The sequence below is a fragment of the Elgaria multicarinata genome, chromosome 2, assembly GCF_023053635.1.
Source record: "Elgaria multicarinata webbii isolate HBS135686 ecotype San Diego chromosome 2, rElgMul1.1.pri, whole genome shotgun sequence".
In the NCBI taxonomy this organism is placed as follows: domain Eukaryota; kingdom Metazoa; phylum Chordata; class Lepidosauria; order Squamata; family Anguidae; genus Elgaria; species Elgaria multicarinata.
In genome coordinates this window covers 96,959,561-96,977,167 of record NC_086172.1, presented here as the reverse complement: position 1 = coordinate 96,977,167, position 17,607 = coordinate 96,959,561, and the positions used below count along the sequence as shown (strand labels likewise).

The following is a 17,607-nucleotide window of genomic DNA, read 5'->3' as shown; positions in this document are numbered from 1 at the left end:
AAATCGTGTATTATATTGGATTCCATCATCAAGTCAACAGCTTTAAACTTGTATTCATTGCAATATACTTACTACTTTTTGACATGGGAACATGTTGGACGTAGGCAGCTGAACCATCTTCCAACTGAATCACCTGGCCATCCATTAATTTGCCATCTGAAATATATGCATATTGAAAATTCAAGAACCCATTTATCCAATCAAGCTAGAGTGATCTGTGTGCAGAAGAAGGCTTCTGTATGCAAAAGCAAGCTTCATCGGTAGTTCCCCATGCTGGATCTCTACACCACCTGAAGTGTGTGTGCTATTCCTCTTGGTGGATTGGAACCATGCACATCAAATCACCTGTTGTGGGTAGTGGGGGGGACACACACATTATTCTCCAAAGGCCTGCTGGAACAAACAAGTTTTAGCCTGCTTCCAAAAGCCCATCAAGGAGGGAGACAATCTAGCTTCCCCAGGAAGAGAGTTCCAAAGCACTGGAGCAACCACCAAGAAGGCCCTATATATAACTAAATCCCATTGAAGGCCAAATGAGACTAGATGCAGGAGACCTGTCACCCTATTTGTGACGACATCATCATCATCCTGAAGTGCAGCCTCGTGTGTGTGTGTGTCTCTGTGTGTGCAAAATTTTTGAACCGCCCAGAGAGCTTCCGCTATTGGGCGGTATAGAAATGTAATAAATGAAAATAATAATAAAAAAAATAAATCAATAAATAAATAAATAAAATTTGATTGGAACAATGATGGTAGGGGGAGGGGATGTTTAGCCCTTTCCCCACATGCTGTTTTCCCAATCAAAATCACCCACCCCTGCTGCTTTTCTTCCAGCACGGGACTTGGATCTCAAGGGGATTTAGTTACACCTTAATTTCTCAAGATTGCATCCCATATCTCATTTTAAACTATAAATGTCACTTGTTTTGAATTAAATAGAAAGGGTAAAAGTAGTTTCTTTGAGCAAACGTTGAGCAACATAACAAAGGGCTTGGAAATACTTGAATTAAAACAACAGAGAAGTGTTAAGAGTAGGGTGTGTTAGGACAGGGTGTGTTTGATCGTAACCTGGCAGTAGCTGTTACATGACAAGCCTCTGTATGCACCAAATCCTATACAATTCAAACAGGGAAGACTTGCTTCTTAAAATCCTGTCTTGTCCTGTATTTATAGATGTATCTCAGTGAAAGTTCTTGCTAGTGCCAGACCCCTCCCATTGTGCTTAGGGTCTCATGGCATGTGCTCTTCTTTGCATTTATTTGTATTAAAAAGCTCCTGGCATGGCCCTCCTTCAACCAACAAAAGGTTTTCCTGAACAAACCTGAGCCAATCATTACTTTGCTCCTGATTAAGAGAATGATACTTGCTTCTAGCAAGTGGCTGAGCAAAAGAGTACAGAATCAGTCTCTTACAACTTCTTGCTCATAGAGCTCAATAGGATTAACTCCCAGGTAGGTATGTGCAGAACAATAGCCTATGTCATTCTAAAGACACATCAGGCACAACTGTGTAGTGTACACACATTTTAAATGGAACTCCTAGGCTGGATGGGCCCACAGACCATTCACTTCCAGCCAATGGCCTCCCCTCCTCAGCCCCACCCCCAGCCAATGGGAGATTTCCACCCCTTAAGCCCAACTACCACACTAGACAGAATGTGTGTGAATGACTGGGTGTGTGTATATGCTATGTTTAAGAATTAATGGATACATGTATGTTATGTGTAAGAATGTGTGCTTGCGTCATGTGTGTGTGAATATGTAGATGTGTACAAATGGGTGTATGGATGTATAACAGAGTGTGGGGTGGCCCCTATCAACTTGCTGCCCATACTGACATGCGGCTCTTGTAATTTAGCTACAAGGGAATGCAACTATCAGCTGAAAAAGATACTTTTCTCAAGTGTTAAATAGTGTCCCTGTTTGGATGTAATGGTGGCATTCAGTGGTAATTTGTGGGTTAATGAAACAACAAATGGTGGAGCCATGTACTGCATACAAACCTAGTTTCTGGCAACAACTTACCAATGATGCATTCCTAAATTGTTTCCATGATATCCAAACCCAGGGATTTGGGGTTTTTTTTGGTGGGTTAAACAATCCCAAATTAACCCAAGAACAAACCAAGGGTTTAATTTACCCACAAATTGCTGCTAAACACCACGGTTACATCTGAACAACGTTGGTGAATCAAGAGGGTTTGGGGTTTGGGAGGGGTTTTGTTATTCACGTAATACCTTTTTATAATATGTGGAATAGGTACTCAAGTCTTCTATGACTATGAACACAGATACAGGAGTAGTGCTTGCTCTGTATTATTGAATATAGTCTAAAAGTGTCTGACCTTCTGTTCAAGCCTTTATTGATATTTACACTCCAATACAATTGTGCTTTGTAAACTGATCTTGGTATGAAATAACCAACATCTATTAAAGATTATTTTATTTTTAAATAGATAAACTGCTTGTAATCATTTTTCAGTCTAAATACCTTTAGAATTATGCTGTATGTAAGCAGTGGAGCCATCAGAAAGTGTAACTGCTTGTAAGCTTACTCCTTCCATGTTGTCCAAGTTGTCTCCATCTAACAACAACAAAACATGAGGTATTACTTGGTGTCATAACACACAATCCGCCTTTCATTCATAATATATTTTAGAGACAGAGAGAAAATTATTTAACCATCTGATTAACTCCTATGGTGCATTTCAAAACCTGAAATGACACTGTATGTTTTATTAAGTTCACAAAGCTAGCGGTTTTGTTACACTGTTTGGTAATGGATATTAGCCTGATCACTCACCTTGCACAGCTACAGCTTCTGTTAAACAGAGAGTTACATGCTGAGCCTCCATTCCCCCTCCGGAAAATTCTGTCATTCCCTGAGAGTCTCGATTTATCTGGGCTAATAACATTGTTTACCTAAACGTAAAAGAAACAGAATTTACGTAATTTATTAGAAGTAAGATTCAGGATAGTATTCCTTACACCAAGTTTTTTTTAACAGTATTTCTCACACCAAGCCATTTTTCTGGTATACCTTTGTTTGGAAAAGAAACAGTTTTGCAATTCTTGTAAACATGAGTCTCATACTTGAGGGTGTGGAGGCATGCAGAAACTTGAAACCATAAACGCTGCTAAAATGTAAGAATGTTATTTCTAGTCCTCACAAATGTATAGGCCTGATCATTTTTGAAGGTTCCAGTTTTTATGGAGAAAAACTTGATTGCAGCATTTTAGAGGCTCAGAATGTCAAACATGAATAAATCAATGTGTTTTTAAAATGTGCAACAAAATTTGGGACTGGCAATCCAAAACACATGTTAAAGCACACATTTCCCCAGGGTGTGCCAGACTGCCTTGTAAGAAGCACTTCTACTCCACAAGAAAGAATTTAAAGATTCTTTGAGTCTCTTGGTGTGCTTCCTGCCAGTCATTCTCTCTGGAAGTAGGCAATTCTGCTGTGCTCCTGGGTGGCAGTGAGTAAATTTTCACAATCAACACATTACCCTGTCCTCTGTAGAGATCATCCCCTATGCATGAGACACTATTCTGGGTGTGCCTCTAATTTTAATTCAAGAACTTATTAGAAGTCTTCAGAAGTCTGGGAATACTGTTGTAAAAAGCTGAAAACCCCACATCTTACATCCACATGTTTTATACATGTGCTCCTACACATATCTCATCACCTATATAATTTGAAATTCATGGTCTTTCCTGGTTTATGCATGTGCTTGCTTCCATGTTCAATATGTAATTCCAGCTTGCATTTGTACACATAAGGGGAAGGATCCAATCACGTCCCCCTGTCCCCCCCCCCCAAGTATTATTGATGTTGCACAGCATATACCATCACTTGCCCTGAGTAGCAATGGGAAGAAGAGGAGAACTAGTAACATTGTTCAAGCGTTTGTGAACATCAGCGTAACATCAATAGCGCTAGTGGTACTGTACTGTTGGATAATACCCATAGATGCCAGAACAGCATTTTGTGCTTTTGAATCCGCTACATTCTAATTTTATTGGATCTCCAGGATCACAGGCAGACACGTCTCATCACAACTTTGTTATCTTGTTTTGTAAACCAACCTGGAAACTTTGCTGAAGGGTGGTTTGGAAATCTTTTAAATAAATAAAATATATTTACAGAATGTTCCCCCATCTAGTAAGAGTGATAAACAATTATGAATTCCCATTAAAAAAAATCTATGGCTACAGCTCTCTTCCTCCAAAGTTTACATTTATAAAAACAAAAAAACAGGAACAGAGACATCTAGCCTTGTGGTAAGAAATCCCTGTAAAAACTCGTTGTACACTCACTTTCACTAAGAATAACTATAAATTATTCTGTGAAATGTAGAATAACATATTACCACCAGACAGAATCACCTGGAAAACAAATCCTTAACTATAAAGATAATAATACTTTTGCATCTTTTTATTGCATTTGAATAAAAACTCCTTGAATTGTGTCCAGAAATGTCAGCGCAGGCCCTAAAGCACTGATGTAACTCACTCTGAGAGACACCTGTGTTAACTATTATGCTAACTACTTAGGATCTCAACTAATAGAGCCCCCTGCTATGGTTGCATTACCTGAGAATATGCTTAGGTGAAAGTACCTATCATTCACCACTAGGCTTCTTCAGAATTTCCCATAATAGCAAGAACTGGTATCTGGCCACAAGCAATGGCCAGATTTCAAGCTACAGAAAATTTAGAGCACTAGTAGCCTAGCCTGCAAGATTAACAGAATACTCTTTATTGGAGAAAGGCTTTTGAAGGATGAGAATAGGGAAGGTAGTGTCTGCATTTTTCTGTGCATCCCTTTTTGTATACAAATTAAGGAAGCGTGCCTCCGGGATCAGCCTGAAAATATCATTTGGCCTATCCCCCCACCCACATTATCTTTTAATCAGGTCCTGCAATGATAAAGCACTATTACAAATTAGAACTGCTACAATCTTCACTAGCTACAATTTACAATACAGTCAGAAACACACCTCCAGCAAAGGAGATCGTTACCTTGTCGTGGTGCTGGAGCTTGAGCACCTCAAGGATGCCATAAGCTAAACCGTGAAGGGACACCCAAGACGGGAAGGTCAGACTAAATAGAGAGGTCAGACCAAATACGATCCCTGGGGAAGGTAATGGCAACCCACCCCAGTATTCTTGTCGTGAAAACTAAATGGATCAGTACTACCAGAGATATGTTGGTATACCATCGGAAGATGGGACCCCCAGGTCGGAAGATGGTCAAAATGCTACTGGGGAGGAACAGAGGATAAGTTCAACTAGCCCCAGACGTGATGACGCAGCTAGCTCAAAGCCGAAAGGACGGCTAGCGGCCGACAGTGCTGGTGGTGAACGATGAATCCGATGTTCTAAAGATCAACACACCATAGGAACCTGGAATGTAAGATCTATGAGCCAGGGCAAATTGGATGTGGTTATTGGTGAGATGTCAAGATTAAATATAGATATATTGGGTGTCAATGAACTGAAATGGACTGGAATGGGCCACTTCACATCAGTTCACCACCAGATCTACTACTGTGGACAAGAGGATCACAGAAGAAATGGAGTAGCCTTCATAATTAATAATAAAGTGGCTAAAGCAGTGCTTGGATACAATCCAAAAAATGATAGAATGATCTCAATTCGAATTCAGGGTAAGCCATTTAACATCACAGTGATCCAAATATATGCCCCAACCACAGATGCTGAAGAAGTAGAAGTAGATCAGTTCTATGAGGATCTGCAGCACCTACTGGATAATACACCAAAAAGAGATGTTATTTTCGTTACAGGAGACTGGAACGCCAAGGTGGGTAGTCAAATGACATCTGGAATTACAGGTAAGCATAGTCTAGGAGAACAAAATGAAGCGGGACATAGGCTGATAGAATTCTGCCAGGACAACTCACTGTGCATAACAAACACTCTCTTCCAACAACCTAAAAGACGGCTTTATACATGGACTTCACCAGATGGCCGACACCGAAATCAGATCGACTACAACCTTTGCAGCCAAAGGTGGTGGACATCTATACAGATGGTAAAAACAAGACCTGGAGCTGACTGTAGTTTAGATCAACTGTAGTTTAACTTCTTATTGCACAATTTAGAATCAAACTAAAGAGAATAGGGAAGACCCACAGATCAGTTACATATGAGCTCACTAATATTCCTAATGAATATGCAGTGGAAGTGAAGAATAGATTTCAGGGACTAGAGTTAGTAGATAGGGTCCCGGAAGAACTATTGACAGAAGTTCGCAACATTGTCCAAGAGGTGGCAACAAAAAACGTCCCAAAGAAAAAGAAAACCAAGAAGGCAAGATGGCTGTCTGCTGAGACACTGGAAGTAGCCCAAGAAAGAAGGAAAGCAAAAGGCAACAGTGATAGGGAGAGATATGCCCAATTAAATGCAAAATTCCAGAGGTTAGCCAGAAGAGATAAGGAATTATTTTTAAACAAGCAATGCACAGAAGTGGAAGAAGATAATAGAATAGGAAGGACAAGAGACCTCTTCCAGAAAATTAGAAACATCGGAGGTAAATTCCAGGCAAAAATGGGTATGATCAAAAACAAAGATGGCAAGGACCTAACAGAAACAGAAAAGATCAAGAAAAGGTGGCAAGAATATACGGAAGATCTGTATAGGAAGGATAATAATATCGGGGATAGCTCAGACGGTGTGGTCAGTGAGTTAGAGCCAGACATCCTGAAGAGTGAGGTTGAATGGGCCTTAAGAAGCATTGCTAATAACAAGGCAGCAGGAGACTACGGTATCCCAGCTGAACTGTTTAAAATATTGCAAGATGATGCTGTTAAGGTGATGCATGCCATATGCCAGCAAATTTGGAAAACACAAGAATGGCCATCAGACTGCAAAAAATCAACTTATATCCCCATACCAAAAAAGGGAAACACTAAAGAATGTTCCAACTATCGGACAGTGGCACTTATTTCACATGCCAGTAAGGTAATGCTCAAGATCCTGCAAGGTAGACTCCAGCAATTCATGGAGCGAGAATTGCCAGATGTACAAGCTGGGTTTAGAAAAGGCAGAGGAACTAGAGACCAAATTGCCAATATCCGCTGGATAATGGAGAAAGCCAGGAAGTTCCAGAAAAACATCTATTTCTGTTTTATTGACTATTCTAAAGCCTTTGACTGTGTGGATCATAACAAACTGTGGCAAGTTCTTGATGGTATGGGGATACCAAGTCATCTTGTCTGCCTCCTGAGGAATCTGTATAACGAACAAGTAGCAACGGTAAGAACAGACCACGGAACAACGGACTGGTTTAAGATTGGGAAAGGAGTACGGCAGGGTTGTATACTCTCACCTTACCTATTCAACTTGTATGCAGAACACATCATGCGACGTGCTGGGCTTGACGAATCCAAGGCTGGAGTTAAAATCGCAGGAAGAAACATTAACAATCTCAGATATGCAGATGACACCACTTTGATGGCTGAAAGCGAGGTGGAGCTGAGGAGCCTTATGATGAAGGTGAAAGAAGAAAGTGCAAAAGCTGGGTTGCAGTTAAACTTCAAAAAAACCAAGATTATGGCAACCAGCTTGATTGATAACTGGCAAATAGAGGGAGAAAACGTGGAGGCAGTGACAGACTTTGTATTTCTGGGCGCAAAGATTACTGCAGATCCTGACTGCAGACGTTTACTTCTTGGGAGGAGAGCAATGACAAATCTTGATAAAATAGTTAAGAGCAGAGACACCACACTGACAACAAAGGTCCGCATAGTTAAAGCAATGGTATTCCCCGTAGTAACCTATGGCTGCGAGAGCTGGACCATAAGGAAAGCTGAGCGAAGGAAGATAGATGCTTTTGAACTGTGGTGTTGGAGGAAAATTCTGAGAGTGCCGTGGACTGCAAGAAGATCAAACCAGTCCATACTCCAGGAAATAAAGCCAGAGTGCTCACTTGAGGGAATGGTATTAAAGGCAAAACTGAAGTACTTTGGCCACATAATGAGAAGACAGGATACCCTGGAGAAGAGGCTGATGCTAGGGAAAGTGGAAGGCAAAAGGAAGAGGGGCCGACCAAGGGCAAGATGGATGGATGATATTCTGGAGGTGACAGACTTGACCTTGGCTGAGCTAGGGGTGGCGACAGCCGACAGAAAGCTCTGACGTGGGCTGGTCCATGAAGTCAGAAGCGACTGAACAAATCAACAACAAAACAGAAACACACCGAGCACATTAAAGTACGTATCCTCAGAGCCAGTGTGGTGTAGTGGCTAATGTGTTGGACTGAGAGTTGGGAGATCCAGGTTCTAGTTCCCACTCGGCCATGGGAACCCACTGGTTGACTTTGGGCCAGTCACAGACTCTCAACCCAACCTACCTCACAGGGTTGTTGTTAATAAATCTTCTCTAACATGACAAAGCATTCCTCAAGCCTCTTATACAACTTGGAATATTAAGCACCACCATTAGGGCCTGAAAGAACTGCAAGGGTATAAACTTGAAACAATATGTAAGACAAAAGCGTATGTCCCTGCCTATAAAAGGTGTTATTACTTCCCACTAATCACAAGCTCAACCATCCATCATCACTTTAGCTTTGCCTATAGTTGGGCTCTTTACCTGCATTTGTCCACAATAGGCAATAAGCTCCAATAATGCAGGATATGGATAAGAAATAGAGAAGTTGATAGAGATACTGTTGACCTGGTTTGCATGTAACAACAACCTAGAGTATGGGCTGAGAATGAGTTGTCATTGAATCATGAGTTATTGTTACCTGTGAACCTTGCACTATGGTTTAACTCTGGGTTAACCACAAACAATCTAGTGTTCACAACACAACAACAAACCATGTGTTCTCTTCCTGGGTCATTCATGGTTAACAACCCATAGTTAAACCATAGTGTAGGATTTGCACATAATGACAACCCACAATTCGACAACCACCCACAATTCAACCCACATTCTTGGTTGTTATTGTGTGTGAATTAGGCATTGGTACTGCATGATCTTGCTCAACAATCTCCCATGTATGTTGAACCAGAGAGGCAGAGGTAGAAAGCTATTGTACAGACTTCCAGACAAAAGTTCCAGAGAGATGAGGAGCAATTCCTGTCACATATAAGCAAATTCACTTAAAAGAAATCCCACAAGCACTTTTATGGGATTGTAAGTGTGAGAACTTACAAGTGCTTTAAATATAAAGTTTACCAAAAGATCTAAGAAAAACAACTTCTCTTGGATGATTTCTACTTCTGCAACTGGACTTCCTCTTCCCTGTTCTCCTCCTCCCTGGAACCTCCAAATCTACTCCTAAGGGTCCCTCAACTCCCCGGAGCAGATTTTTGGGACATGTGGAAAGACTGCATAAGGGAGGCGGAATCCTTTCCAACAATGGTGTCTGCTTGAAAATCAATGCAGCTCATTCTGCAACAGTGAGCAACCTTTCTCATAAAGGGAAGATAGGATCTAGAGTCAGTTAGAAAGCTCAACATATGCTGTTAAATGCCTGGAAGAAAAGGCTTGACCTGGTGCTGAAAAGATAACAATGTTGGTGCCAGGTGAGCCTCATCAGGGAGACTGTTCCACAATTGGGGGGGGGGGGCACCACTGAAAATGCCCTCTCTCTTGTTGACATCCTCCAAGCTTCCTCGGAGTAGGCACCCAGAGGAGGACCTTAAATGTTGAGCATAGTGTACAGGTAGGTTCATGTCAGGAGAGGCATTCCATCAGGTATTGTGGTCCCAAGCCATGTAAGGCTTTATAGGTTAAAACAAGCACCTTGAATTGGGCTTGGAAACATACAGGCAGCCAATGCAAATGGGCCAAAATCAGTCTTATATGTTTAAACCTTCTGGTTCCTGGTATCAATCTGGCTGCTGCATTTTCCACAAGCTGCATTTTCTGAACTATCTTCAAAGGCAGCACCACGTAGAACGCATTGCAGTAATCTAACTTGGAGGCTACCAGAGCATAGACAACTGAAGCCAAGCTATCCCTGTCCAGATAGGGGCGTAGCTAGGCCATCAACTGAGGTTGGTACAAGGCACTCCATGCCACCGAGGCCACCTGAGCCTCAATTGACAGAGATGGTTCTAGGAGAATCCCCAAGCTATGAACCTGCTCCTTTAGGGGGAGTGCATCCAGAACAGGTTGAACACCCTCCATCCGGTCAGAAGAAACATCCACTAACACCATCTCAGTCTTGTCTGGATTGAGTTTCAGTTTATTAGCCCTCACCCAGTCCATTGTCGCAACCACATCCACAGCCTCACCTGATGAAGATGAGGAGAAATAGAGCTGTGTGTCATCAGCATACTGATGACAACACACTCCAAAACTCCAGATGACTTTACCCAACGTTTTCATGTAGATGTTGAACAGCATGGGGGACAAGACTGACCCCTGTGGAACCTTATACTGGAGAATCCACGGGGCTGAGCAATGTCTTTCTGGAGCCGATCCACCAAGTAGGAGCAGAACCATTGCAATGCAGTACCTCCCACTCCCAACTCAGTCATCCCAGAAGGATACCATGGTTGATGGTATCGAAGGCCACTGAGAGATCAAGGAGAATCAACAGAGTCACACTCCTGTTGTCTTTCTCCCAACATAGGTCATCATACAGGGTGACCAAGGCTGTTTCCATGCCAAAACCAGGCCTGAAACCCAACTGAAATGGATCCAGATAATCAGTCTCAGCCAAGAGTGTCTGGAGCTGGCCCACAACCACTCGCTCAAGTACCTTGCCCAGGAATGGAACCTCTGCTACCATAGCTGCATGCACCTAAATCTGCATCCAACAGATCTTCAGATTTAATGCAGGTTCCAATAACAGAGAAAAGAAACGTTAGGAGAGATATGTTCCTCTTTTGAAATTGCCCTCATCTCCACTTGCTTGTGTATGGTGGAGAGTGCAAACGAAGTGTATCCTTCTTTCCCCTAGTTTCTGCAGAGATTACATGTGCTTCTATTGTCTCAGGTCAACTCCAGAGTGAATGAAGTGAAGGGAGATAATATTGCCAACTTGCCCAAGAAACCTGAATATGTGTTATTACTAGTGTATCAATAATGAGTACAAACACTTCTTGATTTACAATTTGACATCTAGACTTCAAGATGCCTTTCTAAATTCAACTGAACTTATGAGTACCTAATTTCAAAGGGACCATTCAACTTGAAGCAGATTCTTACAGGAGATTTAGAAACGCTTCTGATTAAGTACAATCAAAACCTCCAAAACATACTTTCGTATTACCATGCAAAAGCAAACAAAAACGAAAGACACTGCTGAATCACTCTTAGTGTAAGTAGAACCTAAGCACAGGAGTTTTAAAAAGTTTATTATGCAACTAGTCAATCAGCTGATAACACCTGTGAATTCTTAAAAAGAAAAATGGGAAATGAGTGACTCAATACTAATGCAAGTCTTTATTATACAACCAAAATAAGTTTTAGCCAATATCATCCACCACAGCATCAACAAAAGACATCTTACAGTACAATATATAACAGAACGTTATCATAGTTTAGTCACAATAAGATATGTTAATTGCAGTTCCGTTAATACATCGAGATAAAATTTACTGGTCTATTGTTCAAAATGCCAAAGAAGGAACACCTACTCTGGCCATAGGTGTTTAAACAAGGTTGATTATATTACATAGTGGATTATTATTATTATTATTTATTGCATTTGTATACCGCCCCATAGCCAAAGCTCCTCTGGGCGGTTCACATAAGTCTCAGGATATTGAAAAAATACGTAGTTTTATTCCGAGAAGTACATATGAGTCTTCTTCAGGAGTCTGTATAAGTGCCTGCAGAGATGTCTCTAAAAGACAAATTCTGCAGAGGGCTTTTGAATTTAGGCTGAGGGCCACATAAAACTAGGCCAAGCGCTACAGTTGCCCACTGGTAGTTTAAAGCAAAGCAACTGATGACCCAGTTCTCATGCAATGACAATTGGGGGTTAATTAGTCAAACCCAGTACATTGAAATTGACTAGCAAATGCCTTTGAAAATGCTCTTGCAGAATAGGACAAGACTGGGATCTGGGACATATTACATCAATACTTAAAAAAAATCTTCACTGGCTCACATTCCATTTATAATTGTTGAAAGCCCTTCCTTGGATGCCCTGCCCCAAGTGAGATGCAGCAGATGGCTATGAATAAAAAGGCCTTTTCAGTAGTGGCACCCTGGCTATAGTAAGCCTTTCCCAGGGAGCTCATCTGGCATCTGTTTAAAGTCTTTTTGGTGCCAGGGGCAGCTCTGGAGGGTTTTTAATGCTGCATTACGTTTTAGCGTCTTACTTTTTATTGTTGTTGATTTTAAGGCTCATTACACTGTATTGTAGTATCTTTTTACTGTTGTTGTTAACTAGTTCGTTTTTATTCGGTAAGCTGCCCTGAGATGTTTTTGTTACAGGATGGTGATTAATATTGAAAATAAAATAAATACATTTTATATATTACCTAAAAATGAATTGGCACCTTTTAAACATGAGATGAGAAACAAATATTAGCTGTTTGGTTAACAAGTGCAAGCATAAATATTCAAAATATAGGAACAGGGTACATTGTGGAGTAGTTAAGAGAGCCTAAAATCAGAATACAAGATCCTCCAAGTGGGCTCTGTACATTACCCTGTTGAGAAACAAAATGGCACGTCCCGATTATCTTATGCCCGGCAGATTATGTTGTGCAAGTCGTGGGTCCTGTTGATTCCATTACATGAGCAGGGTGCACCGCTTGCACAACACAGATTTAATGCTTCCCAGAGGAAGCCCTGAAGCAAGCTGAAACGCTAAATTCTCAATGGGGACAGGTCAGCAGAGCTCCATCAACATGCCTGATGCCCCATACCAGAAATGAACATTTTCACTCATTTCTGGTTGCCTCAGAAAGAGGTAAACCTTCACTTGTACATGGGAATTGGAGGGGCATAAGAGAATTGGCAGAAGCAGAAGCACCTGTTGGATTCTGCTTGTGGGCTGTATCCTCACAGCCATGCCACTTCTCAGCACCTCTGAAGCGCCACTGAGTGGAACTTACTTCCAAGTGAGAATGTACAGGATTGTGCTTCTTAACCTTGGGAGTAAGTTCCATTGCATTCAATGGGGCTTACTCCCAGGTTAAGTGGACATAGGATTGCAGCCCAGTTGCATTTTTTCTAAAGCTCGAAACTTTAATTTTCCTCACAAATTGAATTTCATCAAACAAAAAAGAATGTTTGCTCTGGATAGAATCTATGCAATTTGTGGATGACAAAAATTTGCCATTGGGGTGCTCCGATAACAAAACAAAACAATTAACCTCATTCAAATTCTAATTTAAGGATGATGCAACAACCAGAGCACCAATGGGAATATTTGCATACATGTAGAATATTTGCATATGAATAGTTGTAATCTTCATCAGGTCCTGAGGGTAGATAAACAAACAGAATATTTGCAGGCCACTATTCCTTTTGTGAATAGGGCAATGCTAAGAATAAATCATTCTTTCACCTTCAGAAGAGGATACATTATCAGGGAAACACCAGATGCTTGTACTGACAACATATCTCATAATGGCAGAATAAAAACTTATTACGAGCTGAAATCAGTGAAGGTCCTTCCTCCTGCAGGAGGAGCATCCTATGAGTGGAATTCCACTCAAGCGAACTCTGGATCCATGCCATTATCTCTTCCTACTAAATATACATTCATTAAATAGGCTCTGATCCTTGCTTTTTAGATAGCTAAAGTAATTTCTCCAACTGAACTGTAATTTGTTCTCCCCCTCCCAATTTTTTTTATTAAAATGATACTTTATTCATATTGACTATATGAGAGTCAACTATTTAAAAACTATTCATATGTTGCTTGTACTGGTGTATTAGGCTCATTGATTAGAGGGATGCTTTGCCAACTATCAGTAAAGTCTCTAATGGGGATGCTTGTCAGCCTTGTAAGGCAGAGGCTGACAGGCATCCTGTGCAAAGCGGGAGGAGCGCAGAGCCGATCTTCATCTCCACACTCCTCCTGCTCTGCCTTTTTGCTAGATGGGTTCTTTCGCCCATCTAGCTAGGGTTCTGCAGAGTGGGAGACTGGGAAGGCTGGTGGATTTTCCATAAACTGGCATCTGCAGTCCTCTCTCCTCCCTGTCCACAGAACTGCCACCGTTGCCTACTCTCTGAGGTTTCACTTTTGCGACCTTGGAGAGGCAGCCAGCATGATCTTAGAGGACGGAGCAGGGAGCTCAGAGTCCTGGGTCCGAGCGCTGTCTCCAACCACAAATCCGGGAAGTTGAAAAATCCTATGCCCCTCAGATACTGTTAGGATACATAGGACTGCTCCCAAATTAATTGAAAAGCTGTTCTGTAATATTAAGAAACTTTCCCATAAACAGTACTGATAAAAGTAGGGCGACCATATGAAAAGGAGGACAGGGCTCCTGTATCTTTAACAGTTGTATTGAAAAGGAAATTTCAGCAGGTGTCATTTGTATATATGGGGAACCTGGTGAAATTTCCTCTTCATCACAACAGTTAAAGCTGCAGGTGCCCTGCCCTCTTTTAAATCTGGTCATTCTAGTATAGTTCCTGCAGCTTTAACTGCTGTGATGAAGAGGGAATTTCACCAGGTTCTCCATATATACAAATGACACCTGCTGAAATTCCCTTTTCTATGCAACTGTTAAAGATACAGGAGCCCTGTCCTCCTTTTCATATGGTCACCCTAGATAAAAGTGATACATTTCTGAGATCAAACAACAAGTGGTATATGAACTACCTCAATAATGAAGTTTGAGGTTTATGATTTTAACAGCAAAAGGAGCCTGCAGCTTCTCTTCTGAAGCTTATAGACAGATAAGCAGCAGGTAGGGGTCAGTGCCAAACATCATTCCATTTTGCTGTTAAATATATGTGTTTAAATACACACAATTTATAGCATTCCATCTAGTTTGGCCCAATGTAAGATATGAGCCCAGAAATCCCTGCAAGCCAATATGGTTTAGTTATTAATTTAAGAAAAAGCTACCTTTTAAAAAAGTCAAATTTTCTCAGCAACATTAATACAGTATCTCACTTGTTAGAGGAAGTTTAACACCATTTTGGAAGTGTACTGTAAATCTCTATAAATTGACAGCAATGTCCAATGGTGAAGTATTATGGGAACTGTAGTCCAAAATAGCTTTTTTCCTTTTGGTTTTAAATTTGAATGTTTCTGCGGCAAAGTGATATTTTATTATCAGCATATGCTTTCAAATTTATTCTCTCCTCTGGTATTTTATGACAACACGCATAGGACACAATGGCCCAGTTGACACAAACACTGTAGGATAAACAAGTTATGGTGCCTTGTTTAAGCTACGATGCCTGCTGGGCACAATTTGCATAATCCCCCTCCTGGGTGCACCTTGGTGTGTTGTCAGAACCTGGGTGGCATGGCTTGTTTGACGGGGAATCAAGCTGTTTTCCCCTCCAACAACCCACGTCACAACAGAGTAGGTGAGTATGCAAGTCACGTCTAGCACATGCCAGTTTAAACAAGCCACCGTGGCTTGTTTCACCTACGACAGTGCAAACCACCCCTCAGTACAAACCACCTCAGTATAACAAGGGGTTCCATGAGCTTATAAATCCATTAAAATAATGAAATTATTATTATTAATTATTATGTTTATTTGTATCCCACCTTTTGCCCAAAACAGGGCCTCAAGGTGGCCTTACAAAGTTTAAAACATACATTGTAAAAATAAACAAATAAATAAAAGTTTAAAATACAGAACAAAATTATAAGACATTAACATAGATGGAGGGCCAGATTATTCCCCAAAGGCCTGCTGGAACAAAAAAGTTTTAGTCTGCTTCCGAAAGCCCATCAAGGAAGGAGCCAGTCTAGCTTCCCGGGGAAGAGAGTTCCAAAGCACGAAAGCCCTCTCACATGTTCCCACCAAGCGCACCTATGAAGATGTTGGGACTGAAAGAAGGCCTTCTCCAGAAGATCTTAAAGCACGGGCAGGCTCATAAGGGAGAATATGGTCTTTCTATCCCACGCAACTACTGGGACTTACTTCTTAGTAACCATGCATAGGATTAGGCTGTACATCTTTGTTGGATGGTGGTCATTAAGTACAAGCATACAAGATAGGGAGAAAATCCTCAGTCCTCAAAATTTATCCTTGCTGCAAGTGAACAATTTTAACCATGGCAACTGAACATAGATAACAAAATACTATGGATTGCAGGCACCATGTCAGAAAAGGCATCCCCTCTTTTCATACCCAAGGGAAAGCCCCTTGCAAGATGGGAAACAGGCATACATCATACAAAACAAATGAACGGTTTTGTTTGAACGATTGATCAATCTGCATCATTTGCTTATTAATAAACTAATTAATATGATTTAGTCATCTAACTTTTTTTAATTGGATGGTAGCTGATTAAATGATAATCGACTACAACCACATCGTATGTGCAATCATATGCACACCTGCTCAGGAATTCTGTGGGTTCTGTCCCCACACACCCCCAGAATGTGTGCACTCTTGCCGAAAATCCCTTCACTGCTTTTCTGTGTAAATCCACCAGGCTATGTGGCGTTTTGGTTAGACAAACCCATCTGCCTGGTGCTAGAGGCGGGGGAAGAGAAATATCACGGGCGGCGACATTGATACCAATCCACTCTATCGCCAAGAGGGAGCCCCCATTCAGTGACGCAGCCACTGAAATGAAAGCCCCCCGTCCCGTCCCGTCCCGACCCCAGCCTACACCCTTGGAAATCGGTGATGTGGTTCGGGCCGCCTGGCCTATACCTCAAATACCCCGAGCTGTTAGTTTATTATTTTATGTGGTTCTTGTCACTCCCGAGAGACAAATGTATCGCAGGAGAAAAAAGCGGGAACCACAGAGGCCTAGAAGGCGGGAAGATAGAGGGAAGGGGAGGGGGAAGAACGCCCGGGCCGGGCGGTGGCGGCGACGCCTCGGCTTTATTATTAATGTGAGCCACGATACTAGCGCGGCTCCCTCCTTTTCCCTCACTTTCCCCTCCATTCAACACCGCCACAGAGGGACTAGGCTAGGCCGAGCCCAAGAGTGCAGCGTCCCAGCCGGAGATGGCGGCGGTTAGAATAAGGCACACTGGGTAAAAACACATTTATATACGAACCTCGCCGAGAAATTTTCCAACAATTCCTCCGTCCGACCACCATGCACCAGGACAGGAAACGGCCGTCTCAGCGCCCGCCCGCCTACCCCAGTACCTCCCAAAGCCGAGCGGGCGGGCCCCGCAACCAGCACCTGCATAAGTGTCCATTGGACAATCTGCGACTCAAAATACCGCCCACGGCGATCATTGGATAGCTGATATTCAGGTGCCACTATCTATTGGCTATTCTCCGACGGGCCCGCCTCCACACTACATCGACTCTCGTCTATGCTGGGTTCGGGGCCTCTGCAGACGCCATTTTGTATCACGTCGGATGAGGCGTTTGTGCGTCAGTAAGGGAAAAAGGGATAGACGCCATTTTCCTTTTCTTCGCGAGGAAGGACGATGCGGATGTAAGAGAGGGCGTCGATTTGCCTTCGGTTGTGCTTGTGGTTTTAAGGGGAACCTCACTGTT

The 17,607-nt window shown here is 42.0% G+C and overlaps 1 protein-coding gene across 1 annotated transcript in view; it reads right to left on the bottom strand.

Moving 5' to 3' along the window:
- Positions 1-17,238, bottom strand: part of ZNF143 (zinc finger protein 143) — a 45,193-nt gene extending 27,955 nt beyond the window's left edge. The window contains exons 1-4 of the mRNA XM_063117267.1: positions 17,154-17,238; positions 2,802-2,920; positions 2,490-2,582; positions 73-156 (exon numbers count right to left, since the gene is read on the bottom strand). Coding sequence (XP_062973337.1) covers positions 73-156; positions 2,490-2,582; positions 2,802-2,913 — 289 coding nt within the window. The 5' untranslated portion in view covers positions 2,914-2,920; positions 17,154-17,238. The remainder of the gene's footprint in view (positions 1-72; positions 157-2,489; positions 2,583-2,801; positions 2,921-17,153) is intronic.
- Positions 17,239-17,607: the final 369 nt, after the last annotated feature.